This window comes from Prinia subflava, chromosome 4 (genome assembly GCF_021018805.1).
Source record: "Prinia subflava isolate CZ2003 ecotype Zambia chromosome 4, Cam_Psub_1.2, whole genome shotgun sequence".
Taxonomy (NCBI): domain Eukaryota; kingdom Metazoa; phylum Chordata; class Aves; order Passeriformes; family Cisticolidae; genus Prinia; species Prinia subflava.
Window position 1 is genome coordinate 54,372,320 of NC_086250.1, and position 28,000 is coordinate 54,400,319.

The following is a 28,000-nucleotide window of genomic DNA, read 5'->3' on the forward strand; positions in this document are numbered from 1 at the left end:
GGGGATTTCAAGAAATTGATTTAACATCAGAATCATTTTACAAAGAAGAAGAAAAGGAAAATCTGAGGACTTCGCTCTGCCCTCTTTTCAAGCATAAATTGTCTATATAACAAATAAGAATTCCAAATCTCCAGAGACTGAGCAGTGGCCTAAGGCCACATCATGTAAATTCTCAAAATTAAACAAACATCCCAAAGCAATAGCCATGATATGCCTTGTTTTGTAGTATTCCAGGTATGATTTAGGCATAATTTTCAAGAGCACTTTTTTGTCATTGTGACTTCAATAATAAGACCTTTTGATTTCAGACTCTTCAAATGATGTTTATACTGGTGTTCCTACTGGGTTCAACTTTATATCATGTGGAATAAATAAATGTCTTTGCTGTTGTCCTTTTAAATTGTTCACAGTGCTTGCCTTCTCCTTTGTTTTAGTTTTCAGATATTGCCGGAGGGGAAATGATACCCATCCTTGATCATTTTGAAATTAAAATCTCTTTCAAAAGAAAGTAAAAGCTATGTGAAAGCTTTTTCACAAAGAGCTAAACATGAAGATGTCCTGTTTCAGTTGAGAGTTTCTTTAAACTGACCTTTGAAGTCCAAAAAGGTATTTAAATTGGAAACTGGCCAATGGCCAAACTGTAGCTTCAGCATTTTTCCTACCAGGAAATTTGTTTCCTAACAGGAGATTTTGCCGTTCTCCCCTCTCACACTGTCTCCCCTCAACGCCTCCTCCCCTTCCTTTCTTTTTCAAATCAGCGTTTTCAATGAAAAAGCATTTTCTGAGCAACAGCTCAGCTCTTTCCCCTTTCCCTGCCCGTGTTCAATGGAATTTATAGCGTTTGAGTAACATTAATGTTGCTTTTGATATGTATTTTTCTAAGCTCTATTAAAACATTAATTAAGAGGGGAAACAGTGTACTGTTGGTAAATTTGTTTGAAAGACGTCACAAGGCTGCGGTTGCCTCCCGCAGCTCGGGACCAGCGTGGTTCATTGCTTTCTGGCACTAGCGTGTTGTTATATATTTGTCAGCTGAGCCGCGACAGCGTTTAGGGGGAGCAGCGCAGGAATGGCTTAAAATTCATGAACGGCCCAAGCCGGCCTTTTCTGTATCGGTGCCTGAAGCGCGGGTGCCGAGGCCCCGCTGCGGCAGCGCCGGGCCGGGGGGCGGCAGCGCCGGGCGTGAGGGGCGGCCCCGCGGCGCTCCCGGGGCCGGCGGCGGGGCGGGGCGGGCCGGGCCGGTAGGGGGCGGGCCCGGGCGCGCTCGGGTGACGTCGCGGCGGCGGGAGGAGGCGGCGGCGCAGTGCCGCTGCCCCGGGGAGCGCCCAGGTACGGCCCGGGCGGCGGCGGAGGGGCGGGAAGGGCGGGAAGGGCGAGGGGCAGCCCCGCGGGCGCTGCCGGCGGCGGGGGGCTCGGGGGGGTTGGCGCGCCGTGTGTTCGGGCCCGGCTGGATGCTCAGGGTGAGCCCCGCCGCCGGCAGCTCCTCCGGGGTGCCGACACCCCGCTCCCCCTCGGTGGGTGCTCCGGAGTGCCCCAGGGGTGGCGGTGCCTCCAGCCCGGCGGTGCTGCCGCCTCAGTCACCATCGCCACCCGCGTCTTGCCCACGTCCTCCCGCCCGCGCGGCCCCGCGGCTGAGGGCACCGCGTGGGGAGGGAGGTGCTGGGTATCTGCGGGGAAGAGGTAGAGGTGTTCCCGCAGGGATTAATTACATCAGGACAACCTTCTGTTATTTCAGTCTGCCGAGACAAACTGGGCATCTGGAATTAAGCTTCCTGCACCATCACTTCATTGGTGATAAAAGTTAAAGTGGGTTTTTTATAGCTCATGTCCTAAATATGTGGGAGGTCAGTTCTCTTTTTCTTTTGCACTGTCTCAGTTCAAGTTAAAGCATAATCACCAATTTCTTATACACCTTACAAGTTTCTTCCTTTTCCTGATGTTTTTCAGGTCTTCCTTCTCATGAAATCAGAGACCAGACTGTAACAGCCAGAACCTGACAGTTTCATTTGCAATGGAGAGCATTACACAGTTGTTCAGTGACTTGTGTGAAGCACACTTGACAGGTTTGCCATGGAAGGTTCACTTAGGCAGGCAGAAGATCAGCAAGAGAAGGGCTAAGCAAAATCTGAAAAGGGTTGCTTATAATGCCCTGTTCATGAACCTTTTTCAAGATGAAGCTCGTAAGCTGCAATCAAACGTTTCCAGGCTCCCAGTGAAAAACAAAATTTTGATGCTGTCCTTCAACTTGAGAGTTGCTGGCCTAGGAGCTCAGGCGGATAGACTGGAGAATCTTGTGGAGGAACTGGAAACAGCTGAATGCTTACCATTTACTGAAGTGAATTCTGTCTTAGATCTCCTAGTACAGCTTGCTGGAACAGGTCCTCCTCAGCTGGTACCACAAAAAAAGGACTATTTTCTGAACAACAAATACGTTGGGAGGAATGTCAAATACCAGGGTTACGATTATTACGATGTGAGTGTGTTTGAAGCTGACATACAGTCTCTGATAACAAGCGAGGAGTGTCAGTTCAGCGACACGATCCAGCAGACGCTGCAGATCATGGAGGCTGCCCCTGGCACGGGCCTGCCTGCCATAGGGCTGTTCTCCCAGAGCTGCCCTGCTGGGGACAGGTTCGAGAAGGAAACGCGCGTCTCGCTCTTCGGTGCGCTTGTCCACAGCCGTGCGTACGACATGGACATCAAGCTGGACTTACCACCAGTGCCTGACAACGCAGATTTGTCTGGACTTGCAATTAAAGTACAGTACCGTTTGTTTTGGACTAACAAGTGCATGCACGCCTCCATGTGTCACTTTGAAACTGTAGTTTAAAATATAGGCAATAGTTTAATTGGTGGTAGAAGCATACAGCATGGAATTCAAGATGGAGCAGGGATCCTTTTCTTTGCAGAAAACCAGATAAGCTTTTTGGAGATTTCTGATAGTCAAAACCTTGCTCTTGCCCTGTAGCTTTGTCAAAACCAATCCTGTGGCCATAGGCTTTATGAATTTAAGCCATCAGCTGTATCCATATCTTGCCCAAAATACAACCTTTTGCTTGTATTTTTGCCTGCTTTGTCTATTGAACTCCTGCATTGTTGCTTACCTGTCAGTGCTCAGACTGACTGCCTAAGCATTCCTGTCTGAACGTATGTGCTTTGCTGTTCAGATTGTATTACCTAACTTCCTGTATTGTCGTCTTGGCTTGTTATATCTGAAAGCGTTTTTTCTGGGTTTTTTTTCCCATTGAATGGCCTAGTTCCCATTGTCCTTTTACATTTTCAGTGTGTACAGTTTCTGCTGTATCTTTTTTCCCCTTTTGCTGTCCATTCTGTGTATTTTTGCTGGTTTATTCTCATAGAAGTACTAGATACACTTTTAGAGTTTTTCTTCTTTCTTTCCATTTTTACTGTGTGTAGGTAGGTTTATTTATAGCCTACCTTTAGATCCTCATCTTGTTCCCTTAACATATGGATAGATCTTGCCAATTCCTTTAATTCAGGGGCTGAATTGAAACTTGAAGGCAAACACATTAAATAGAAAAACCCTGTGCCATTCAGTGTTTACATGTGGATGTGGATGTAAATTGTAACCTAGAGGAGGCAGAACCTTTTTGAGTTAGTGCTGAACGCTTTCCGTCAGACTGGAAAATTTGCAGTTTCCTGAGGAATGTGCTGCTTTTTACATGGGTGTGATTGTCTTTTGCTAAAATTGAGGACAATTCTGCACATACAGCTCCTGCTGAGTGGGAGTTGAGGATGTGGCATATACACTGTTTGGACACTTACAGATTTTCTGCATATGAATTAGGGAACAAACCATATTAGTCATAGTTAACAAAATGTTTACAAATTTGGAAATTTGGGGCCTGGATCATTTGCCTGGAACAAATGGCAGAGCAGTATGATTTTATTAATGCTACATATTGTTGAATGTCCAAACTGAGACTCTCAATTTGTAGACCTATATGCTTGCTAAACAAGAAAGTTTCAAGTTTAACACCAACAAGCATAGTATATAATTTTGAAGATGATTTGGTTTTTATGTATGGGCATTAGTACTTGTAGAGACTCATCAAATTAAAATAATGCTTACAACAAAAACTTAAAATTGATATAAAGGGAGGGTGAGTGAGAGAGGTTGGGTCATGTAGAGTCATTTGTCACAAATGATAGCAAAACATCTTTTTCATTAGCAAATATATCTTCATCATCTTATTTATTAGCAGATGTAAAATGTTTTCATGTCTGACACTTGAACTCTTTCTGACAGGTTCCCCAAAGTATAGACCAGTCAGAAGATGAGGGATTCCAGTCAGCATCCAATCTGACTCCTGATTCTCAGTCAGAGCCCAGCATGACTCCAGACATAGACTTGTGGGATGCAGTGCTTACATATGGACCCAGCAAACGAAGATGTTGGGAAAGAATTGGGTAGTATGTGTCTGATCTCACTGGTAAACTCAATGTGCACCATATGCAAATGTGTGAAGATGCTTTGCACCTTAGTTCCACATGACCTCAGTATAAATAGTGAAATGAGCATGTTTAATTCATAGATTTCAGTACACTGCATTAATAGGAAAAAAGGAATAGAGGTTGTGTGGTTTCAACAAACTGGTTCTTAGAGTGCAGCAGTTTCATAGGAAGAGATAAAATCATCTTTGTCAAAAAACAAAGGGATTAGGAAAATGCTTTTTGTGTGAAATGCATTTTTCTAACTATTTTGTCTTACATGCTATGCAATTTGTCTCAGTCTAAATTGATTTCATATTTTCAGTTTCAAAAGAGAAAGTGGTAATTGTAGAGCAGTCAAAGAATTAAACAAATATCTTTCAGTATTGTATTGTATTCCTTTTCCCATCCTGTAGACAAACCAGAAAATTGTAACAGATTTCTTGGTGGTCTAGTTAGACTTGTAGTTCTTTTGGCTGTTGAGTAGAAGATGCATTTCCTGAGAGAAAGTTTTCTATAGTCCTGTTAAAGGTTCCTGGCTCCCCTAAAATGGAAGGTAAAAGAAAAGGCAGGTATCTTGACATTTCAGATGGACAGTGATGTGCCTGATTCTTGGAGAAGCTTTGCTCTGTATGTTTTCTGTAATTTTAAATAATAATCTAGTGGAGTGCTGTTGCATTCTTAAACAGTGTTTTTTCATCTCTGAGCCTTAGAAGCTCAGAAACTCAGAAGTTCCCTGTTCTGAATTTTCAAAGGCACTGTAGCTCACTTGAGCTTTTTTACCAGAACAAGACAGTTTTTCATGCTGCTGTTTAGACTGTAAGGGTCTAAGGCTCACATCTAGACCATATGCCTGGCAGATTTTGTGTAATACCTGCTACTAGAATTCAGAATTTTTGGAAGAATTGAACATAGAAATTATTTTGGAAGGGATAGTAATCTTCACTGCGGAGAGGTAAAATGTGTTAATAGAAGTTCGTTCTAGCACTTTGAGTATATTTCTCTTTGACTTATTTGAATATTAACATGAAATGAACCATGGAAATATGGTATATATTGACCTCATTTTCCTAGTGTGAAAACTGCATCAGGAAAGGCCATAAAAGCAGCTGGTAGTTCTCTTGTCAAGGATTCTGTCTCTGAACTAATGTTCAAATTATCTTATGTATTTCTTCTCTGTACTGAGTTTGAGCTGTGGTTTCATTGACTGAATGCACATTCCATTAAAAATGTATATTACAAGTAACTTTTCTTTGAGGAAATCTATCTGTGCAAAACTCTGAAATGTTTTTTTCTTTCTGTATGAGATGTATTTCTATCTGTTCACATAATCACCTTGTAATGTTGCATTTACTCTGACACAGCCCACCTGGTAAGAAAGAGGAACCATATCTTACTGAAGCCGGGAGAGAAGCTTTTGACAAATTCTATAAACTTCGAGAAGGGGAATTGCAACTGTTTACTAATACTGTACTTCAGCTTCCTCAGCTTGTGCTGGTGAAAGAAAATGAACTGGTTAAGGATGTCTTGAATGTCCTCATTGGTGTGGTATCCACTACGTTTTCACTCAATCAGGTAGGGAAGATTTTTATCTGCATTTCTTAGTCAAATCTTTTTTGTTTTTTTTTCCTCAGAGAGGTTTCCTCTTCAATACATTTATTTCTGCTGAGATCTTGCAGCTGTGGCTAGTGTTAAGAAGTGAAAGTTGCCTAATGTCAACAATATATGGCAATAATTATGTTACTGGGATAGGCTAAGAGTGTAGTTCTCTAAAGGGAAAATAGGTTTATGAGTACTTGAAAATAGATGTGTAAATAATTTTGTAGATTTCATTTTCTTTAAAAAATTAGATGAGTCCTATTCTGTGTATTTGAAGGCATCATTCATACTCCTACTATTTTGCTACAATTCAATATTTATCTCACTGTCCTAGCTATATAGTCTCAATCACCTGAGTATCTAAACTGAGAATTTGTCTGCTGTTATTTTTGTGTGTAAATGTTTGCTATTTTAAATCAGGATACAGCTCTGAAATAGTTGAATCTACCTTTTTTTCCTCCCTACCTCCTTGTAGGCTGCTCAGTCATTTGTGATAAAGGAGGGGGTGTATGTGTCTGGAACATCACCAGAGACCATGCATAACCTGCTCTCAGAAGTTGCAGAGTATGGAACCTATTACACACGGCTAAGTCGTTTTTCTCTTCAGCCAGTTTTGGATTCCTCATACAGCAAAGGACTTGTGTTTCAGGTAAAACAATTCTGTTAAATCAGCTAGATTAAATAGGCCAATTATCTGAGGTAGAGAAGGTGACTGCTTCCATGGAAAGCTGGAATTCCTGCATTCTGCAAAGCTGCAAAGTATTTTTAGTGTAATGCTCCATCCCAGGTCAGCAAGGAGCAGTGCTGCTGTGTCTAAATCACAGCTCTCTGTGCTGAGGGCTTGCTTGCCCTGAAACATGCAGTAAAGTATCTTTGTTACCCAAAGTGTGATTTGTTTAGTCATATTCTTCTGTTGTGGACTAAAGAATTATAATTTTTAAATGCTTTAAAAACATTACGTATTTATACAGAAAGAGGTATAAAATGAAAATACAAGAACTTTCTTAGTACACTGTGTATATATATATATAAGTATATATATATTTCAAAAATAAAAACTGAGGTAGAAACATATGGTATTGAATAGCTTTAATTACTTTTCCTTGGTTCAAAATTAAGTACAAATTTTCCATGTCAGTCCTCTGTATATTATGTTGAGCTGTATGTACACTCTGTAATATCTGGTGCTTTAATCTCTTCCTAATGCATAGAATTAAGTTAGGATTATGTAAGAAAATGTATTAATTCTGAATATTTGATTTACAGCAATGTTATTCAATTTCTGTTAAGAAGGTCTCTGTTAGATAAAGTTCTAGATAAGTTTTTTGCAGTATCCGGTTTAGCCATAAAAGTAAGGGAACAGTTTTCCCTGGGTTGGTATTATAGAGAATGAGGAGCTCCTCAAAGGACAAGTCAAAGGAGCTGAACCAAGATGCTTTCTTTCCCTCTGCATGGGTCTAGGCTCTGTGCTCTGGGTGTATAGAGGAGTCATCTGGCTCATTGGGATGTCTGAAGTTGCAGGGACCCTCACTTGCCCCTTACTTTGGTGTACAAGTCCCCCTTTCCTGCATATGCCATTTATTTTGCTAAAAGGTTTGTTTTCATGCTGATGCAATTGATTGATAGACTGTTAACGACTTTCACCTAAGGCTTTAAATATTTTCTGTTCTTACCAGGCATTTACAAGTGGACTGAGAAAGTATCTTCAATATTACCGAGCCTGTGTTTTGTCAACACCTCCTACTTTAAGTCTTCTAACAATCAGCTTTCTATTCAGAAAATTAGGTCGTCAGCTGAGGTAGGAGAATGGTATTAAATGTTTAAGCTTTTCATAGCAGAAAAAATGCAATTTCTTCATATACACTATAAAAAATGTATTACATGAACATTCTTACTTAGTCTATCAGTATTTTTGCTCTGTTTTACAGAATATTTTTATATATCCAGACTATTCTAGGGAAGTCATACAAGGTCTTTATACTCAGTTTCTTTGTTGTCTCCTATGTTGTTATTATTCAGCAGATACAGTATGATCGTTGTACAGTATTCAAATTCAGCAAAGTTCATTGCTGATCTTGGAGACTCCTGGTTGAAATTTTTATATATGTTTTAATACTGTTTTTTAGGTATTTAGCTGAACTGTGTGGCATAGGAACCACAGCACAGGGGATCAGTGGTGGAGCTGGTGCTTCATTTCCTACGGTGATTTTTTTGTTTGATCTTTTTATGTTTGTTTTGGGTTGCAGTGTTAATATTTTTCAAATTATATTGGATTTTTACATTAAATATTTAATGTTGGTCTCTCTGCTAGCAAAGCTATGATCCTGGATCTCCAGTTAGAACACTATAGTCCTTTCTCCAGGTACTTAAAAACTTAGAAATTTGTCCAGTGTTCTCAATTCCTAAAATAAGCAAAGGGCTCAAAATAAACCTTCTAGTCATGTGAATCCAACTCTAAACATACCTGTTTCACTCTAGAGATGATAAAGTGAGCTTGAGGTATCTTGCTCAGGTAAAGTGATCTTAACTGCAAATAGATGGAGGAAGTTGAGATGAATCGTGCCTTCTGTGTCTAGTGAAATATGTAAAACCATGTATTTTTGTTAAAGTTATTGTGAAGTTTGTTACCTAATGTTAAAATATTTTTCATATTTTAGGGTGTTAAATTGCTTTCATATCTGTACAAAGAGGCTCTCAACAATTGTAGCAATGAGCATTATCCAGTTCTTCTATCTTTGTTGAAGACAAGCTGTGAACCATACACAAGGTGTGTCCATACTGTTCTCTGCATAATTGAGTTTAAGAATTATGAATCGGTAATCTGCTGAGTAACTCTGCATGTTTAACAATGGCTTTTAATATTTTCAGAAAAAGTACGTGTCTATATATGCAGTATATATTAAAACTAGTTAATTTTGCTGCTCTGTCCCTCTTAGCTCAGTAAGGGGTTATTTGTGGCTAGATTAGTAAATAAATATATGTAAATAAGACTTATTTCTTGCTGCTGGTCATGGAAATTCATACTGGAGTATAAGATTTGGATAAACTTCTATTTTTTTTCTCATACCTCAGTTAAAATCCTGAAACTGGAAACAGACATGTTTATTTTGTTGTACAAACTGGGAAAGTTCATGCTTTTTTTCCACTGTCTTTTTGTTCTGGGCTTTTTAGTCAGCAAAAATGAATAAAATATCTGTTTGTTAAGCAGACGTAACTAACAGATAACAAGAGTAATTAGAAGTAGAGTTCCTTGGATTGCAAGGGTTTTGTTAAGCAGTGCACATCAATTTAGAAATTAATAAGTTTATAGACATCTGAGGAGATGGGCAATTTTTTAATAGCTATTTAAGGAATTACAGCTGTAGTCCATCATCAGTTTGCAATGTTACATAATAGATATAAAAATACTTTGAAGATAAAACAAGTCTGTCAAAATGCTCTAAATTTAAGATTCCTCCCATGTCCACCCTTCTTGTGTTTCCTTCCTTCTAAATGAAATGATCTTCAGAGAAATATAATTTCACATTTACCAGAAGTCTCACTGAAATATCTTCACAGCTCTTACCCTGCTATTTATAGAAGGAAGTCAGGTTTCTGAAATACCAAGGGCATCACATGGAACCTAAAAAAACTTGGATTGCTGCATTGATTCCTAAATTTGCTGCAGATATCTATTGAAGCATCAATTATACATGATCAGGATTACCCTGGAAGGAAGCCTCTATTATCCACTCATTTATTAACCTGAAAGAAATTAAATAATACAAGTTGTTGCTCAAATAAATTATAGAAGCATCAGATATTTTGCTGTGTTGAATGCCTCCTCTTTGTTTGACAGTGTTAACTAAAAATTTAAAATAAAACAATAATTTAAAAATCATCCAGAACCTCTGAGCTTTTATAGCCTCTGCTTGTGTTGTATAAAAATAGTGGGCTTTTTATTTCTTCAAAAGTTTGGCTCACACAGAGAAAATATGAAAAAGCATGAACAAATATGCCAAAATAGTAGTTCTCATCATTGTATGTGTATTAAAAATGCCTCTGGGTCTGGGGAAATAGTGCTTGATATTGCATCTTTGTTTTATACCCTTTTAGCTTCTCCCTGCTGAAATTACCTCTGTTTAAAACAAATCCTTTCTGCTTTTCTCTTGCTGTGCCCTTGATGTGCTGCAAAGTTTTCTATACATTTTTATATATATTTAGTAAATTGATATGCAGGAGTAAAATAATTGTTTTAATTGAGGCAGTGTTCTTGTATCTAAGCTAATTATCATTGCAATATTCTACTAAAAATACCTTAAGAAAGGTGTAGAGCCACAATCTCCTGTATATTTAAATGTCAGTGTCACAGCACTTAATTAATGGCTTTTTTATCCTGCCTATAGCTTGTGTCTTTTGGGATTTTAAGGAACACACTAACTCCTTGGTTATAATAAAGCAGAGAATGCAAGAGGATTGATTTTCAATATTGTACAATTTTTTTTTTCAGATTTATCTATGACTGGGTATACAGTGGTGTATTCAGAGATGTTTATGGAGAATTTATGATTCAGGTGAATGAAGATTATCTTTGTTTCAGAGGTACAGTATATATATGGAGCATTTCTAATTTATATGATTAGTGTTGTTAATTAAATAACTAAAATATATACTTCCATCTTTTTGTTACATAGATAAACATTACTGGACTCACGGTTATGTTTTGATTTCAAAAGAAGTAGAAGACTGTGTCCCTGTATTTCTTAAACATATTGCTAATGATGTATACATATGTGGGAAAACCATAAACTTGCTGAAATTGTGCTGTCCTAGGGTAAGTCTGGAGTTGCTTCCTTCCAATTACATTGAGAAAATCATGTCTCTCTAGAGCAAGAGTCTAGGTTTTTAGCAAGTTCACTCCTTTATCAAAACCTGCATATTATTTATTGCATAAATAGGATCATGAAAGGCAATTAATCACTTGCTCTCAGATAGTTGTGAGCTGATTATCCCCTCTACTTGCTACCACCTCACTGCAGAAATACACATTTTAACTCCATCACATTTATTGTATACAATGCACATGCTGTATATCTTTTCTTTGTATTGAAAGCAGAGATGTTTTAGGCATTCAAGCACTTCTTGCACTGCTCCTTTTTGGTTTAAAGCTGCCTCACTTACCAGATCATGTCTCAGTTGTGCCTTCCAGCTGTATCACTACATTTTCAAGAAGTGCTTAAATAGTTCTGTTTATTGGTATTTTGGAGAACGATTCTTGTCCTCGATAAGAAAAACACGTTCAACTATTTTGTGTCTTTCCTCCCCTCTCTCTGTGTCCAAAAATAAAACAACCAGAAAGGTGTCTAAAGTCTGTAGACATTCCCAGGTAGCTGGTATTGTCTTTAAGATCAGAGCTGCTCAGTCTCAGCTCATTATCTGCTGTGTAGTGTCAGGTATAAGCCTAATACTGGAGTGAGCTGTCCCTCTGCCAGTTCTCCTGAGTCTGCTCTGGTAACCGTTCCCAGGCCATGACTCAGGGGTGCCAGGAGTACCTGGCTCTTTCTGAAAGTGTCAGCAATAACATCTCCATGGTAAATTACAGCATTGTGTGTCACTAACACAGTATCTTCCCCCAGGTCATAGGGCACCCAGGTTCAATCCTCCTCCATCTCTCTGACAGTGCCAGGCACATTTCATCCCTTTTGATAATGCCCTCAAGAGCTGGGTGTCCCTTCTGCTTAGGCTAATACATTCCCAGGAGTACAGCCCTGGGCTTCCATCTTCTGGCTTTTGCCAGTAGACTGGGGGAATCCAGTGTGAGTGTGCTTGTGCACTCATTTGGTTTTTTTCCTTCAAGCTCAGTTATCTGTTTTCTGCACTAGTAGAATAGCTTCAGAGATTTAGGGATGTTGAAGCAGAGTGGGAAAACCAGGTATAGTTAAAGACTGGGTTCTCTGTGGAGTGTACTGGCTGTGGTTTTGAGAGTTTTGTCTTGTGCAGAGCTCTCTATTGTAGGGCTGTTAGTTCTGCCTTAGAGTCCTAGTGAGTCCTACTGAGTGGGGATCTGTGGGGGATATAAGTGAACAAAACCTAACTGTTGATAGGAGAGATGCATTCAGCATTGAGTTACTCATGCTCAGTTAATTTGGATATTCAGAAATGGAAAATCTGAGACATTTAAAACATGATTAATATAAACCTATGCATTAGATTTTCAGTGGCAAAGACAGAACTCTTAAGAACTTGACCTGTGATCCAAGTTGTGGACCATTTCACCTTTATCTCCTACTTTGAATTATATAAATGCCAAAACATGATACTAATAAAAGCTTTAGATCCTGTATGGAGGTTTGTGTCAGTGTCTTGAAGCATGACTAAGATAAAAAAAAGTATAATGTGAATTCATAATACAGAATTTTACACTTTTAAAAATTTATGTAAAAGGAAATTTCTCATTTTTCAGCACTATATATGTTGGTCAGATATACCTGTTCCCCGGATTTCAGTTATTTTTTCACTTGAGGAACTGAAGGAAATAGAGAGAGATTGTGCAGTGTACGTAGGACGAATGGAAAGAATTGCCCGATACAGTTCCATAAGCAAGGAGGAAAAGGTAAATGAATAAAGGAATAAATAACTCATTAGGATTTTTTTAAATAGTTGATTTTCATTTTTTTTATAACCTCTAAAGAATTTGTATTTGTAGTCAGGATTTTTTCACGGGTTAATTGCAGTTTTAATTGTAGCAAATAAACTTACTTAATATTTATTATGTTACTTTATTACTTTATATTATATTTATATTTATTTATTATCATACTTAATATAAATACATACTTAATATAGCTTTTAAAAGTGTAGGCGGTGTGTTGATATATTTTGGCCTTTTCATATTAAATGAGTGTTAGACTTTGATCTTAGTTCTTTGCATTAGGAGATTTGTCATCCTACTGAAAGGACTGTTAAATTCTTGGTAACCAGATAAGACTGTTTGTAATTTCCATAGCTAATTGTTTTTTCAGAACATTATAGCTACAAAGAGACTTCTGGCCTTCAGATTTCATCAATTTAGTGTATATATCAGACAGATTTGGTTTGTTTTAAAATCTGAAGTATTAACTTTCAGTACTAGTTTGTAGATTTTGTGTTTACTTATTGATTTTATTCATATTTTTGTTGTATTAATTGATTAATAACCATTACAAAATGTGCATCTGTCTTTGCAACAGTGTATTTCAAGTCTAAAATAATAGAAAAAAAATCCACCTTGGCTTTTTGGTTGTTTTTTTTTTTTTTTAGAATTTGCGCATGGAACTAGCCAAACAAGAATTAATCGTTCATGCTCGGGAAACTGCCAGCAAAGTACTAAAAGCCATTAGTGGTAAGTTGTAGTGGCATTTTATGTGTTTTCTGGTGGGTTTGTTAGTGTAAACTAACAGTGTCTTTATTTTAATACAGACAAGCAAATATCAGAACGAATGGCTTTGGATGCAAAGAAACGGGAACAGTTTCAGAAGCTGAAAGAACAGTTTGCAAAGGACCAAGAGGTATCTCTCTGTGTTTCTAGAGGCAAACTGTATTTCTTAAGCAATTAAATGAAAAGATATGTTGTACTGAAGTTGGATTAGTAGGTCATGGTTTACAAATAAGAACTTCTTGTAGATGTGTGTGTTACAGCTGGTGTTGAGAAGGGCTTTTAAAAGTGTTAAATATTTATGCAGCGTCGTCTTGCGATAAAGCAGGAGGAGATTGATGATGATTTCAGCTATGCCCGAGAGCTCAGAGACAGAGAAAAAAGACTGAAAGCTTTAGAAGAAGAACTGGAAAAAAAGGCAAGGTAAATGTATCTGAGTAGTCTTCAAAACCATCATAAAGATCTCAGAAAAAAATTATTGTGTGTTAAAATTTATGGTACTAGTAGTTAGCAGACATGGTTCTGCAAGGGTAATATTTGCAGTTAGAAGATGGATGTAAGGATTTTTTGGTAATCTGTGAGCAATTTGGGTATGAATGGTTAGTGGCCGAAAAATCTGGGACCCACTCATTTGTGCCAGCCCCATCCAGTCTGGGTTTTGTTACAATAAAAATTTCAGGAAAAAATTTGACTGCATCTTACAATTTAAAAGCAGAGCCCACTGCAAAAATGGTCACATGTATGTCAAAGTAGAAGTAAAAAGCAGTTGGAATTAGATTGATATTTCACTTTCTTCTATTTCATCTAAAATTACTTAAGCCAAATGAGTGACCCACTGAAAATAGTTACAAAAATACATGTTGACTAAAAATACAGTCCTGTGTTTTTCACCTGTTCAATCTCTGTGACTGAAGCCCCTGGATTCTACATTTTAAGAACCAATTCCCAGTTGTGAAGTGCTAAAAAGTCTTATTCTTTAAAAGGAAAAATGAAAATCAGTGTGCAAAAATCTGTAACTTAGCTTTCTCTTTACCTTTGTTTAGGCAGGAATTAATTGACCATTATAGCAAACTTTCTGATGATGCAGCCCGTAGGGAACAAAGAACACTGTGGAAAATCCAGCGCCACAAGTTGGAAACAGCCCGTCTTAAGTTTCTGTTAGAAGATCAAAAACGCATTGAGGTACCTCCTAAAAAGATTTAAGAAATGTAATTTAGAAAATTTGATACTTGGTACTTAAAGTCTTTTTTGTACTTGTAGGAAATGCTTGAAAAACTTCCAGATGGAAACTACAGGAGAAAATTAGATATTATTCCTTATAAACAGTGCCAGTTGGCTTTGGATAAAAACCCTGTTGAGAAAGATTCACCTTCACAAGTGAGTTTATTTTCTTACATAAACTGCTAGTTGCTGTTCCAAGTTGCCCTAAAGGGACTCCATTTCATGGTTCATTTCAGTTCAGTAAACACAGGATTCACTGTAACAGCAAGGTGAGTAGCTATCATTTACAGTACATCAGGAAAATTTTTAATCCTTTAATAAACTAATAAGTAGGTTGATAAATTAGTAGGTTGATACGTGACCAACCATGCAGTGTAATAATTATGTCTTTTTAGGTCTCTTTTGTGAAACCTCTGCATTCTGATGAGACAGTTGGCAGAAAAGAATCTGAGCCTGAGCAGGGATGTGCTGCTTCTGCTGACAAAGCACTGCCTATGGCAGAGCCAGCAGATAATAATGCTGATGAGCATTCTCAGCCTAAAGCAACGGCATCTGAAAGCAATCTCCAAAATCCAGAGAAAGCATGCAGTTCTCTGCAGAGGGCTGAGTCCTTGCCTGAATCCAATGTGAATATAGAAGATTTCTTGTCAAAGTCACAAGATAAACAGTCTATTGCCGTTGGAATGCAAGGATCTTTGCTAGATGAAGCATTCCAAAATATTAACTCAGATCTTTCTGAGCCTTTGCAAGTGAGTGAAAGTCAGCCTGCCTTGAGAGGAGCACCAGAAGAGGACAATGCACCATTTCATCAGCAAAGCGAGTACGATTTTAATACAGTTCTCAGGCCAGCTGCAGCTTGGCAGGGACATGTTAGAGTTGGGGAAAATGTATTTGATGTGGACAACAGAAGGCCTCGGTGGAATATTCATGGACACGCATCTGATGCAAGCATTAGAGTGGGAGAGTACGTACCTCAAGTGGACACTTGTCAGCCACATTCAAGTCCTTATGGTCATTCTTCAGATTCCCATATAACCAGCAGCAGCTGTACTTCTGAAGTGGAGTCTAGACGACCCCGATGGAATATTCATGGGCATGTTTCTGAAGCTCATATTAAAATTGGGGAATACGCTTCAGAGATAGAGACCTCGAGGCCCAGGTGGAACATCCATGGACATGCTTCAGAAGCCAATATTAAGATTGGAGAGTATGTGTCAAACGTAGCTCCTACAAGGCCTCGGTGGAGCAGCCATGGCCATGCCTCTGATGCCAACATCAGGATTGGTGAGAACGTGTCGGAGGTGGTGTCGGCCAGACCTCGCTGGAGCGTCCATGGGCACGCCTCACAGTCGCACATCAGAATCGGGGAGCTGGTTTCGGACACAGAGCCTGTGAAGTCTCGTTGGAGCCCGTTTGGACACGCATCCCAGTCGAGCATCCAAATAGGGAATTGGGCCCCTTCTGCAGAAAATGATCCCATACCTCATCGTAAAACCATCTTAGGTTCTTCATCTGACTCCACTGTTCAGACGCTTCTGTACAGTGAGGAGTTATCTCCTGCTGAAGGCAGCAGAAAGGAGGCAAAACCATCACTGGTTAAGGAAGAGACTTTGCCACAGTCACAGATAGCTGACAGCATTACAGACTTGCCTGATGCTAATATTAAAGATGATAAAAAGGAAAATACTGTAGAAAAGAAACAAGAAGGTAAAATAAAATCAGGTTTATTCAGTCGACATTTGTTTAATGGCTTGTGAAAGTAACTCAGAATGTTTATTTTCTAAATGGATACTTTCTTCCTTACTTATTCCTTGCATTACTTTTCATATAGGGCTAGAATTCAGAGGAAAGAATTTGAGCTTAGACTTGTCTCCTATATGCAAGAAACAGAGCATTAAAAATTCTAGCCTGAAACCTTGTGAAACTGGACCTTTAGGGTGCTTAAGTAGAGAATACGCATAAAATTCCCTGGGTGGGGTTGTTATTGGTGTGGTTGTTTCTGTGATAGTTTGTACAGGAATTTTGAACAACTTTAGGAGTAGATCTGAGGTATGAACCAAGTATTAAAAGTAGGTCTAAATAAATGCTGACTTTAATTGTATTTACAGTAATTGCAGATGTTGTCAACAAGGACCCTTCTCCAGATTCCTCACAGAGCTCACAGGTAAGAAACAGAAGTGGTGGTTGAGAAGACTTATTTTTCTTTTGAGGAATTGAGCACACTGGTAGTTAAGGTAATAAATTTCTATCCTAATCTAGTAGTCACTGTAAACTCACGTTGTTTTTACATGTCTGAAACCCATGAGTAGTTTGTGTTTCAGACATGTAAAAAAAAGGTGAGTAGGCTCTTCTCTTTTCATTTGGAACAGCTAGACAGTTGCCTGTAGGAACACATTAGGCCTGAGCAGACAAAGCCAGACTCTCTCATAAAATTTGTCCATTTGTGAATTATAGAGAGAAGAACCTGAAAAGGCCATTCCAGAAGATGCCATGCCTCAAGAAGCTTTATCTTCTGAAGCTAATGCTCCCACACCTAAGGAGGAGGAAGGCGAAGAGGAAGATACATGGAAGAAGGAACAAGCTTATTTGAAAGCCTTATCGGATCAGTATTGTATTGAAAAGTATCAAGATAGTTATGATCTGATGTGTGAGTAGAACTGTTGGAACAGTAGATCAATAGGAATCTGTGGTAAATTCAAGCAAGAAAGCTGAATGCCATCACTTACTAGTAAATTACCAATGTTATCAGCTCCAATAGTCAAACAATTTGCTCCTTGGCACAAAGATGAGAAATACATTTTGAGATGTTATGGTTTTCTGACCTAGAGATGTTTGTATACGATTTAATAGGAACATATTATTAAGCTTCTTAAATATAATAACTTTCAATGTTTGTATATTTTTAATGTAGCAGAACCACCAGTTTCTCATCTCTTGCATCACGTGATACCAAGATCGTACACGTTTCCTGTGGATCCTACAGTGCAGTCTGCAACAGATGAAACTGCTGTACAGCTGAGTGAGCTCTTGTCCCTGCCAGTGCTGATGAAACGTTCTATTACTGCTCCACTGGTATCTCAGTGAGTATTTGTTAGCAGTATTGCAACTAATTTTGCAATTCATGTTGTATTCTATTTTGAGACAGGAGTTGCACATAGATCTCTTAAATTTGCTCTTCGGTCCTAGAAGTAATTCAGTAAATGGTCCAATACTAATTAAAAATTCAGATCCGTGTGATAAATAATAACATAAACTTAGATGTTTATGTGCAAATTAAAAATTTGAATGTCTGTTTAGAATATAAGCGCTCAGAGGGAAGTCTTGTAGATTATGCAGCAATGATTTTGACACTATTAGTTCCATTGTTCTTTTGAAAAGAAGGTGTATTCTTTATAATATATGTGCTAGTTTATATTTGAAAGAAGAAAGTTAAGGGAGTAAAAAAGTATATTTTGATTACTTGAAATCCCATATTGATCAGGGTATATTTCATGTTTCTATGGGAGCTCCAGCTTCAAGGCTGTTTTGAGGTATAATAGAAGCTGTTCTTGTTACTATTGGGATATATAAGGAAACCACATGTATGCTGGACAGTTTAATTAGTATATCTAATAATATTTTAAATAGAAGTTTTTGTTACTTTGTGCAAAGTTAACTTTTGTCATGAAAACAATTACAGACACATTTTTTAGAATCTGCTTTCCTGTAAGTTTCCATCTGCTAGCTCTGAGTATGCTATACTCAAAGTTTGGTGCAATGTAGAAAGATGTTATTGTCTTAATTTTAAATATCTGGTTGCCTACCAGAATGATTTGTGTACAGATTCACACATTTACCTAACTGAGCCTGAGTTTTTGTGCTGCCAGAATTATCCTATCCCTGATAGGCAAGTTAAATTACTTAAAGCTGGATTGAATGCCTACACTGTACTGTAGACTGTAGTATAGATCTGCCCTTAATATCTGGTGACAGAGCTTTTTCAATTAGTATATTCTTACTGGGGATTTAATAGTCTTTGATTTGTGTAGGTGATAGAGATAGGAAGACTGTTGGTAAAATGTTGCTCCAGGTCCAGCAGCATATTCTAAAGATCATTGTATGTAGCTAGTCTTGAAATACTTCCCCAGTACTTCTCAGAACCCAATTACCTGAAGTGGTAGGTTTTAATTCTGGTATATAATACATGAAGATTTTTCATGTCATGTTTTTTGTCTATATGAGTAACATCTTGTCCTAGCAGAATTAAGTACTGGTGCATTAATCTGATGTAGCCACTGAATGTTAGCAGTAAGGAAGGAGTTGCATGTAAGTTTAATACCTTTTCTGTGTTTTTGTTCTTAGTGTTTCTCTTGTGAACAAAGCAATAGTTGATTACTACTTTGTGGAGCTGAATGTAGAGAAGCATTTTGAAGCATTGAGACACTTTTTGTTGATGGAAGATGGGGAGTTTGCTCAGTCACTCAGTGACCTCTTGTTTGAGAAGGTATTTGCTTTATTGTCTTAACCCCAGTGTTTGGGTTTTCTGCTTTACCTTGATGCCTCTGAATTGATTTGAATGGGAATGGTGTGAATTAGAATCCTGGCTTGTGGAGTGTTTCTCTTTTGTACTTGTCTTGGTTTGAAAGACAGATATCTGCTAGGAAGGGGCAGGACCTCCCTAGAGATGGAGAATTCAAATCCCCTCCCTCCAAATTATTCCAATTAAAAGGAAAATTAAAGGAGCTTTCAGGCAGAGGTATGGGGGTAGGAATAACAGTTCTTTACTAGTATATATGACAAAATGACAAACAAACAACAACTACAGCATCAATAATAAACAGAACCAAGAACCTTGAGGGCTTTCTTTTACAAAAGCCCAGAGCAGTTTGATCTGGGTGCCCCTGCAGGACTCCGAGAGGCCGAACTGGAAGGAAGGAAAAAAAAAGTCCCGGGCTGGTGGATGAGATGAGGTCTGCGCTGGCAGCTGGAACAGCAGGGGTGTCCCGGCAGGGCTGGGCAGTGCAGGGCTACAGAGTAGCAGGAGAGCCTCAAAGGTCCGAAGAAGCAGCGGCGGTGGTGGGAGAGGCTGGAGAAAACGAGTTCAGGATTCCCGGGTACACAGCAGATGACGATAGATTTTCCCAGGACGAGGGAGAGGCAGAGGGCAGCCTGACCGTCCTCCTCGGCGCTGAAAGCAAGAGTGCCTCCCCCTCCCCCAGATCTGTCTTTTTGCCTTTCCCCAAAGCTAATCGTCTCTCCCGTCTGAGGGACACTCCCAGGGACTCAAAAACAATAGGTGTAGCTTCGTGCTGCCATATCCCTCAAGCACTCTTTTTGTCCTGACTAAGTAGTCATTAAAGCTTCTTGGAAACTTATGGGAAAAAATTCTGTGAGAAGAGAAAAAAAAAAACAAAACCAAATCTAACCCCCAACATCATCCACCCCGAATTTTTTTCCATACCAACCTATTACATTGAATTTAAACCTTCAAAATATATATATATATATACACATGCATGTCCTAAATTATATACATCTATACATACAGATATGGGTACAGACACATGATGTGGGTAGTTCATCCTAAAACAAGGTCTCCTTGAGGTATACATCGGGTCTCTCCATCCCTTTGCATCACCCACCAGGTGCATCCTGGTCCCTGAGCGAAGACAACCCCACGGGTGGGATTGTCTTTGCTGGAGGCAGAATTAATCCAAACAGTTTTTCCCAGCATACCTCTCATGTGTACTACTGGAACCTTATCTCCATCTGTTGTTCTCAGGGGCTCAGATTGGGCAGGGCCTGCTCGGTTGGTGGAACCTCGAGTGTTCACTAACCATGTGGCCTTTGCTAAATTAATCTCCCAGTTTTTGAAAGTCCCCCCACCCAATGCCTTCAAGGTGGTTTTAAGCAGGCCATTGCACCGTTCAACTTTCCCGGCTGCTGGTGCGTGATAAGGAATATGGTACACCCACTCAACGCCATGTTCCCTAGCCCAGGCTGCTATAAGGCTGTTCTTGAAATGGGTCCCATTGTCTGACTCGATTCTCTCAGGGGTGCCATGTCTCCACAGGACTTGCTTTTCCAGGCCCAGGATGGTGTTCCTGGCAGTAGCGTGAGGCACAGGGTAGGTTTCCAGCCATCCCGTGGTGGCTTCCACCATGGTCAGCACGTAGCGCTTGCCTTGGCGGGTTTGGGGAAGGGTGATGTAGTCAATCTGCCAGGCTTCCCCATACCTGTATTTGGACCACCGCCCGCCATACCATAGGGGCTTCACTCGCTTAGCCTGCTTGATTGCAGCACATGTCTCACAGTCATGGATAACCTGAGAAATGCTGTCCATGGTTAGATCCACCCCTCGGTCTCGTGCCCACTTATAGGTGGCATCTCTGCCCTGATGACCTGAGGCGTCGTGGGCCCATCGAGCTAGGAACAACTCTCCCTTGTGTTGCCAATCTAGGTCTATCTTTGACACTTCTATCTTGGCGGCTTGATCTACTTGCTCGTTGTTTCGGTGCTCCTCATTAGCCCGACTCTTGGGGACGTGGGCGTCTACATGGCGGACTTTTACAGGTAGCTTGACTACCCGAGCAGCAATGTCTTTCCACTCATCAGCAGCCCAGATTGGTTTTCCCCCACGCTGCCAGTTGGCCTTTTTCCACCTTTCCAGCCAACCCCACAGAGCATTGGCTACCATCCATGAATCAGTGTAGAGGTAGAGCTTTGGCCACTTCTCTCTTTCAGCAATGTCCAGGGCCAACTGAACAGCCTTGAGTTCTGCAAGTTGACTTGATCCACCTTCTCCTTCAGTGGCTTGTGCAACCTGTCGTGTGGGGCTCCATACGGCTGCTTTCCACTTGCGGTTCATCCCTACGATGCGACAGGAACCGTCAGTGAAAAGAGCGTAGCACGTTTCTTCTGCTGGCAGCTGATTATACGGTGGAGCTTCTTCGGCACGTGTCACTTGCTCTTGTTCCTCTCCATCTGTGAGATCAAAGTTTTCACTTTCTGGCCAGTTTGTGATTATCTCCAAAATCCCAGGGCGATTTGGGTTTCCAATACGGGCGCGCTGAGTGATGAGGGCAGTCCATTTGCTCCATGTGGCATCGGTGGCATGGTGGGTAGAGGGAACCTTTCCTTTGAACATCCACCCCAGCACAGGTAGTCGGGGTGCCAGGAGGAGTTGGGCTTCTGTGCCAATCACTTCTGAGGCAGCCTGGACTCCTTCATAGGCAGCCAAGATTTCTTTCTCTGTTGGGGTGTAGTTGGCTTCAGACCCTCTGTAGCTCCGACTCCAGAATCCCAGTGGTCGACCCCGAGTCTCACCAGGCACCTTCTGCCAAAGGCTCCAGGACAGGCCATGGTTCCCGGCTGCAGAGTAGAGCACGTTCTTCACTTCTGGTCCTGTCCTGACTGGGCCAAGGGCCACTGCATGAGCGATCTCCTGCTTGATCTGGGCAAAGGCTTGTTGCTGTTCAGGGCCCCAATGGAAATCGTTCTTCTTGCGGGTTACCCGGTAGAGAGGGCTCACAATCTGGCTGTACTCGGGAATGTGCATTCTCCAAAAGCCTATGGCGCCTAGGAAAGCTTGTGTTTCCTTCTTGCTGGTCGGTGGAGACATCGCAGTGATCTTATTGATGACCTCAATGGGAATCTGACGCCGCCCATCTTCCCACTTTACTCCCAGGAACTGGATCTCCTTGGCAGGTCCCTTGACTTTGCTCTTTTTGATGGCAAAACCAGCTTCCAGGAGAATCTGGATGATCTTCTCTCCTTTCTCAAACACTTCCCTTGCCGTGTTCCCCCACACAATGATGTCATCAATGTACTGTAGGTGTTCTGGAGCTTCACCCTTTTCCAGTGCAGCCTGGATCAGTCCATGGCAGATGGTGGGACTGTGCTTCCACCCCTGGGGCAGTCGGTTCCAGGTGTACTGCACGCCCCTCCAGGTGAAAGCAAACTGAGGCCTACATTCTGCAGCCAGAGGAATGGAGAAAAACGCATTAGCAATGTCGATTGTGGCGTACCACTTCGCTGCTTTGGACTCCAGCTTGTACTGAAGTTCCAGCATGTCTGGCACAGCGGCGCTCAGCGGTGGAGTCACTTCATTCAAGCCACGATAGTCCACAGTCAGTCTCCATTCCCCGTCAGACTTGCGCACAGGCCAAATGGGGCTGTTGAAGGGTGAGTGGGTTTTACTGACCACCCCTTGGCTCTCCAGCTCTCGGATCATCTTGTGAATGGGGATCACAGCATCTCGATTCGTCCGATACTGCCGGCGATGCACTGTCGAGGTGGCAACAGGTACTCGTTGCTCTTCTACCTTCAGGAGTCCTACTGCAGATGGGTTCTCTGATAATCCAGGCAAGGTGTTCAATTTCTTAATGCCCTCTGCCTCCACAGCAGCTATTCCAAAAGCCCATCTGAACCCCTTAGGGTCTTTGTAATAGCCATTCCTGAGATAGTCTATGCCCAGAATACTCGGAGCCTCTGGGCCAGTCACAACCGGATGTTTCTGCCACTCCTTCCCGGTCAGGCTCACCTCGGCTTCTAACTGAGTCAATTCTTGTGATCCCCCTGTTACCCCGGCAATGGAAATAGGTTCTGCTCCCTCATGTTCTGACGGCATTAGGGTACACTGAGAACCGGTGTCAACCAAAGATTTATATTTCTGTGGCTCTGATGTGCCAGGCCATAGAACCCACACAGTCCAAAAGACTCGGTTTTCCCGTGCCTCTTCCTGGCTAGAGGCAGGGCCCCTCTAGCACCGGTTACTACTCTCTTCCTGTGTATACATAGTAGAGGTTCCTTCAAGGGGGTCTGACAGAGCATCCTCATTTCTGTAATACCTGACAGCCTGGTCATGGGAGGCTGAGGCTACCTTCATTCTAGTGGAACCCCCTTGGTTAGTGTTTCTCTCTTTGAGCTCACGCACCCGTGCTGCTAGGGCAGAAGTGGGTTTCCCATCCCACCTTCCCATGTCTTCCCCATGGTCACGCAGGAAGGACCACAGGTCAGCTCTTGGGATGTACTCTCTCTCTCTAGCTGAAGGACGTTGGGTTCTGACTCTGGGGCCTGTGGCTCGCACCGGTGCCACATGGGAACTGTTCCTCCTCATCTCCTCCCTCACCTCCCTTATCTCCTCTTGGAGTTCTTTAACCACGGCAGAGACCTGAGTCTGCATTGGGCCACTGATCATACTGTCAAAATTTCTAAGCTTGCTGGCTACAGAACCTACAGTCACTCGGCTGGTATCAGCATTAATCATTGACATGAATGTTTTATATTCAGATGGCCCTTTAGTTGCTAGATTCCACAACATTTGCCCTGTGCACCTGACGTTGTCGGGGTCATTGTTATGCTGTCCATCCCTCCCAAAAACCACCTCCAGTATTGCCACTTCTCTCAGCTGTTGGATCCCTTCCTCAACAGTCTTCCAGCGCATGCTAAGGTGGTGCTCCTGCATTCTGTCTCTGTGGACAAACCTCTCCCTTACACTCATTAAAAGCCGGTCCCAAAGGTGAAGGGGTCCTTGCTCCCTTACAAATACCTGATTCACACCTGAGTCTTGGGTCAAGGGTCCCATATTCCTTGCCTCACCACCATCCAGTTGCACACCTCTACCCATAAGGTCCCAGACCCTAAGTAACCAGGCTGTATAAGGCTCACGTCCCCGTCGTGCAACATCTTTTTGCAGAGTACGGAGATTTTCATATGACAGGGACTCGGTGATGATCTCAACTTCTGGCTCCCCTGTGGGTTGTGAGGGCCTTCCTTTTTTATCCTTATCACTTGGGTGCTCTGATTTCACCTTATATTTCTTCCTTTCCACAGGGGCAACTGCTGCTGGCTGTGACTGCCCCTGTGGTTCAGCTGGAACCTGGACAGTTGTAACGTCTGTGGGTTCCACTGCTGCACCTTCAGACTCTTCCTCTTCAGGGCAGGGGGAGGGTTTGCCAGCAGCTGGGGCTAATGAGGCCACCACTAGGGAAGTGTGCTCCTTCAGCATCTTGCCCATCTCCTTCACCAGAACTCCCACCCAATCTGGGTGGTTCATTCCTGAGGTGGGCTTTATGTCAGGGTCAGGTGGTGGGGCAGCATCCCCAGTCTCTAGGGCAGTGTCAGGCTCCATGGCAGCACCCTCAGTCTCTAGGGTAGTATCTTTATTCTCTGGGGTAGGTATCAGGGTGGTTATCCAGGCCAATCTCCCCTTATCTCGGAATATTAAATAGAATAGGCCTGTGAGCAATACTAGCCATTGTATGATATCATTAGCATTCAGAGAGGATTTAAACCCTTCAAAAACTGGTGGAATAGACCCAAAGAGCTGAGTAAAGGGTTGGGAAAAAATTTCCCCTGGTGTCATTTCCTCACAATAGGTACCATTGTTAAAGTAACCCCACAAACAAACACTTAGAGTGTGATAGCCATGTATCTATGTGCCTGCCTTCCAGAGGAAGTTAAAAATCTATGAATTCCTCACCTTATTAACCCATAGTGCAAACTGGATAACAGCCACAGTAGCCTTAGTTATAGGGCCCATGTTTAAATAAGGGCCTGCAAATGGGAGAAACACAGCCACAACCACATGCCACCCAAACCAAGGTAAGCTAGGCCACATGATGCTGTTTAGGGAGGTTTCTATACCCAGTGCACAAGGTCACTTAAGAACTGTTATTCCTTTTCCTCTCAATGCCCTCAAGCCCCACAGTGGGCGCCAATAAATCTGTCTTGGTTTGAAAGACAGATATCTGCTAGGAAGGGGCAGGACCTCCCTAGAGATGGAGAATTCAAATCCCCTCCCTCCAAATTATTCCAATTAAAAGGAAAATTAAAGGAGCTTTCAGGCAGAGGTATGGGGGTAGGAATAACAGTTCTTTACTAGTATATATGACAAAACGACAAACAAACAACAACTACAGCATCAATAATAAACAGAACCAAGAACCTTGAGGGCTTTCTTTTACAAAAGCCCAGAGCAGTTTGATCTGGGTGCCCCTGCAGGACTCCGAGAGGCCGAACTGGAAGGAAGGAAAAAAAAAGTCCCGGGCTGGTGGATGAGATGAGGTCTGCGCTGGCAGCTGGAACAGCAGGGGTGTCCCGGCAGGGCTGGGCAGTGCAGGGCTACAGAGTAGCAGGAGAGCCTCAAAGGTCCGAAGAAGCAGCGGCGGTGGTGGGAGAGGCTGGAGAAAACGAGTTCAGGATTCCCGGGTACACAGCAGATGACGATAGATTTTCCCAGGACGAGGGAGAGGCAGAGGGCAGCCTGACCGTCCTCCTCGGCGCTGAAAGCAAGAGTGCCTCCCCCTCCCCCAGATCTGTCTTTTTGCCTTTCCCCAAAGCTAATCGTCTCTCCCGTCTGAGGGACACTCCCAGGGACTCAAAAACAATAGGTGTAGCTTCGTGCTGCCATATCCCTCAAGCACTCTTTTTGTCCTGACTAAGTAGTCATTAAAGCTTCTTGGAAACTTATGGGAAAAAATTCTGTGAGAAGAGAAAAAAAAAAACAAAACCAAATCTAACCCCCAACAGTACTGTGTCAAGAAGTCTGTAGCAAGGAACTCTGTTAATATTGTAAGAAAAACAGGTCTTGGACAGGCAAGCACTCATGGAAGGGTATTTCACTCTTTCCTGTGAAAACTGCTGCACTATTGCTGTCCCCTCTTGTCTGCTGGCAACAAGGCTGGAAGAGCCTGATGCCCTTTGCTAAAATCCAGCAGAAAGGCCTCTGCTGCAAGCTGCCTCCTTTTACCATAAATGTCCTCAAATAGAGAGCAGAGGGGAAGGCATGTGAAGAAGTGCTGGGCCTCTGATGAGGCAGTATTTTCATGACTCACTGCTGTGTTCATGGGGACACAGCAAGGTAGGATGGATAGCCTGGGCTGATATAGATGTGGAGATAGGTGGCTGTAGGAGGGTTAGTGCATTTCTCTGAGTCCTGAAAATGCTTTAGACCCAGCTAGGGAAGGCACTTGGGGGTTTAGACTTGATGGATAGCTTTATTTGTAAACCTCTGAGAGTGCTGAGGTGATGAGATAGGCAGATTCAAGTCAGATAAATTTGTTGGGTCCCTGGCTTTCTAAAGGATCTGTTCCCTGCAGGAGGAACTTGTAGCAGCTCCTGAACCAGAGCAGAGATCTGAAAATAAATCAGTGTAGGTATGAGATTACCTTCATGCTGTGAATAGAAAATTGTTCAGAAGCTGCTTCTTATGCTGTTCATGCATCCCTATGGTAGAAGTAAAAACTTCCACTCCAGGCAGGGTAGTCAGCACTGTACCACTAAGACTTTTTATTAATATGGTGTAATTGGGATTTTTTGTTTATCCCTAGCTTGGATCAGGACAAACACCTGGTGAATTGCTGAATCCACTGGTTCTTAATTCTATCCTAAATAAAGCACTACAGTACAGTCTTCATGGTGACACCCAGCTGGCTTCCAATCTTTCTTTTGCCCTCAAGTATCTCCCAGAAATGTTCAAGCCCAATGCACCAGATGCTCTGAGTTGCTTAGAGCTCAGGTACAAGGTAAGAAGGTGGAAAAAGGTAGAGTACTGCAGTTAAGCCATGGTTCTTATGTACAATGGCAAAGTGAATATGTTAATAAGAATGCAGTATCTAAGAATGGAGTAAAATAATGTGTAAAGGAACTATGGGATTTACTTAGCCTGACATGGCATGATGTTATTAAAATACATAATAATTGTTGAAATACTTTCATTTTAAATAATGTTATAATTTCTACCAAAAAATATAGTATGATCAGTGATGTTATTTCTTGTAGGTTGACTGGCCTCTGAACATTGTCATTACTGAGAGCTGCATGAATAAATACAACAAGATTTTCTCCTTTTTGCTTCAGCTGAAGCACATGGTGTGGACTCTCAAGGATGTTTGGTTTCACTTAAAGCGCACTGGTAAGCGTGACTAGTGAACGAGAGAGCATCCTGTTTGAAATGCCTTCAGCACCCTCTGCTAGACAATTGCTTATATACAGGCATGTCAAACAGCAAAAGCCACGATTTTCTTAAAAATCTTCCTTGGCATTTTAAGCAGACTCTACTAACAAAAACCTTCATTCCATTAAAATTTCTGATTTTAGATGGTCTCTGTGACTGATAATATATTTCTTCTATTTTCAGCTTTAGTGAGTCGTGCATCAAATTCTGTTCAGTTTCGACAGCTCCAGCTGTATAAACATGAGATGCAGCATTTTGTGAAAGTAATTCAAGGTTACATTGCTAATCAGATTCTTCATGTTACATGGTGTGAATTTGGAAATAAACTGTCTTCTGTGGGCAACCTAGAAGAAATTCACAGAACGCATGCTGAATACCTCAACAAAGCAATCTTCAGG

General features: G+C 41.5%; 1 protein-coding gene across 1 annotated transcript in view; it reads left to right on the top strand.

Moving 5' to 3' along the window:
* The window catches only part of TUBGCP6 (tubulin gamma complex component 6), a 49,088-nt gene that overhangs the window by 15,939 nt on the left and 5,149 nt on the right, over window positions 1–28,000 (top strand). Inside the window, 24 exon segments of the mRNA XM_063396808.1 lie at window positions 1,948–1,968; window positions 1,971–2,758; window positions 4,271–4,434; window positions 5,817–6,027; window positions 6,527–6,700; window positions 7,728–7,849; window positions 8,178–8,253; window positions 8,709–8,818; window positions 10,541–10,632; window positions 10,725–10,864; window positions 12,494–12,643; window positions 13,330–13,411; window positions 13,489–13,577; window positions 13,752–13,867; window positions 14,488–14,626; window positions 14,705–14,821; window positions 15,061–16,372; window positions 16,774–16,829; window positions 17,120–17,312; window positions 17,577–17,745; window positions 19,007–19,148; window positions 26,977–27,171; window positions 27,428–27,560; window positions 27,786–27,999. Coding sequence (XP_063252878.1) covers window positions 1,948–1,968; window positions 1,971–2,758; window positions 4,271–4,434; window positions 5,817–6,027; window positions 6,527–6,700; window positions 7,728–7,849; window positions 8,178–8,253; window positions 8,709–8,818; window positions 10,541–10,632; window positions 10,725–10,864; window positions 12,494–12,643; window positions 13,330–13,411; window positions 13,489–13,577; window positions 13,752–13,867; window positions 14,488–14,626; window positions 14,705–14,821; window positions 15,061–16,372; window positions 16,774–16,829; window positions 17,120–17,312; window positions 17,577–17,745; window positions 19,007–19,148; window positions 26,977–27,171; window positions 27,428–27,560; window positions 27,786–27,999 — 5,005 coding nt within the window.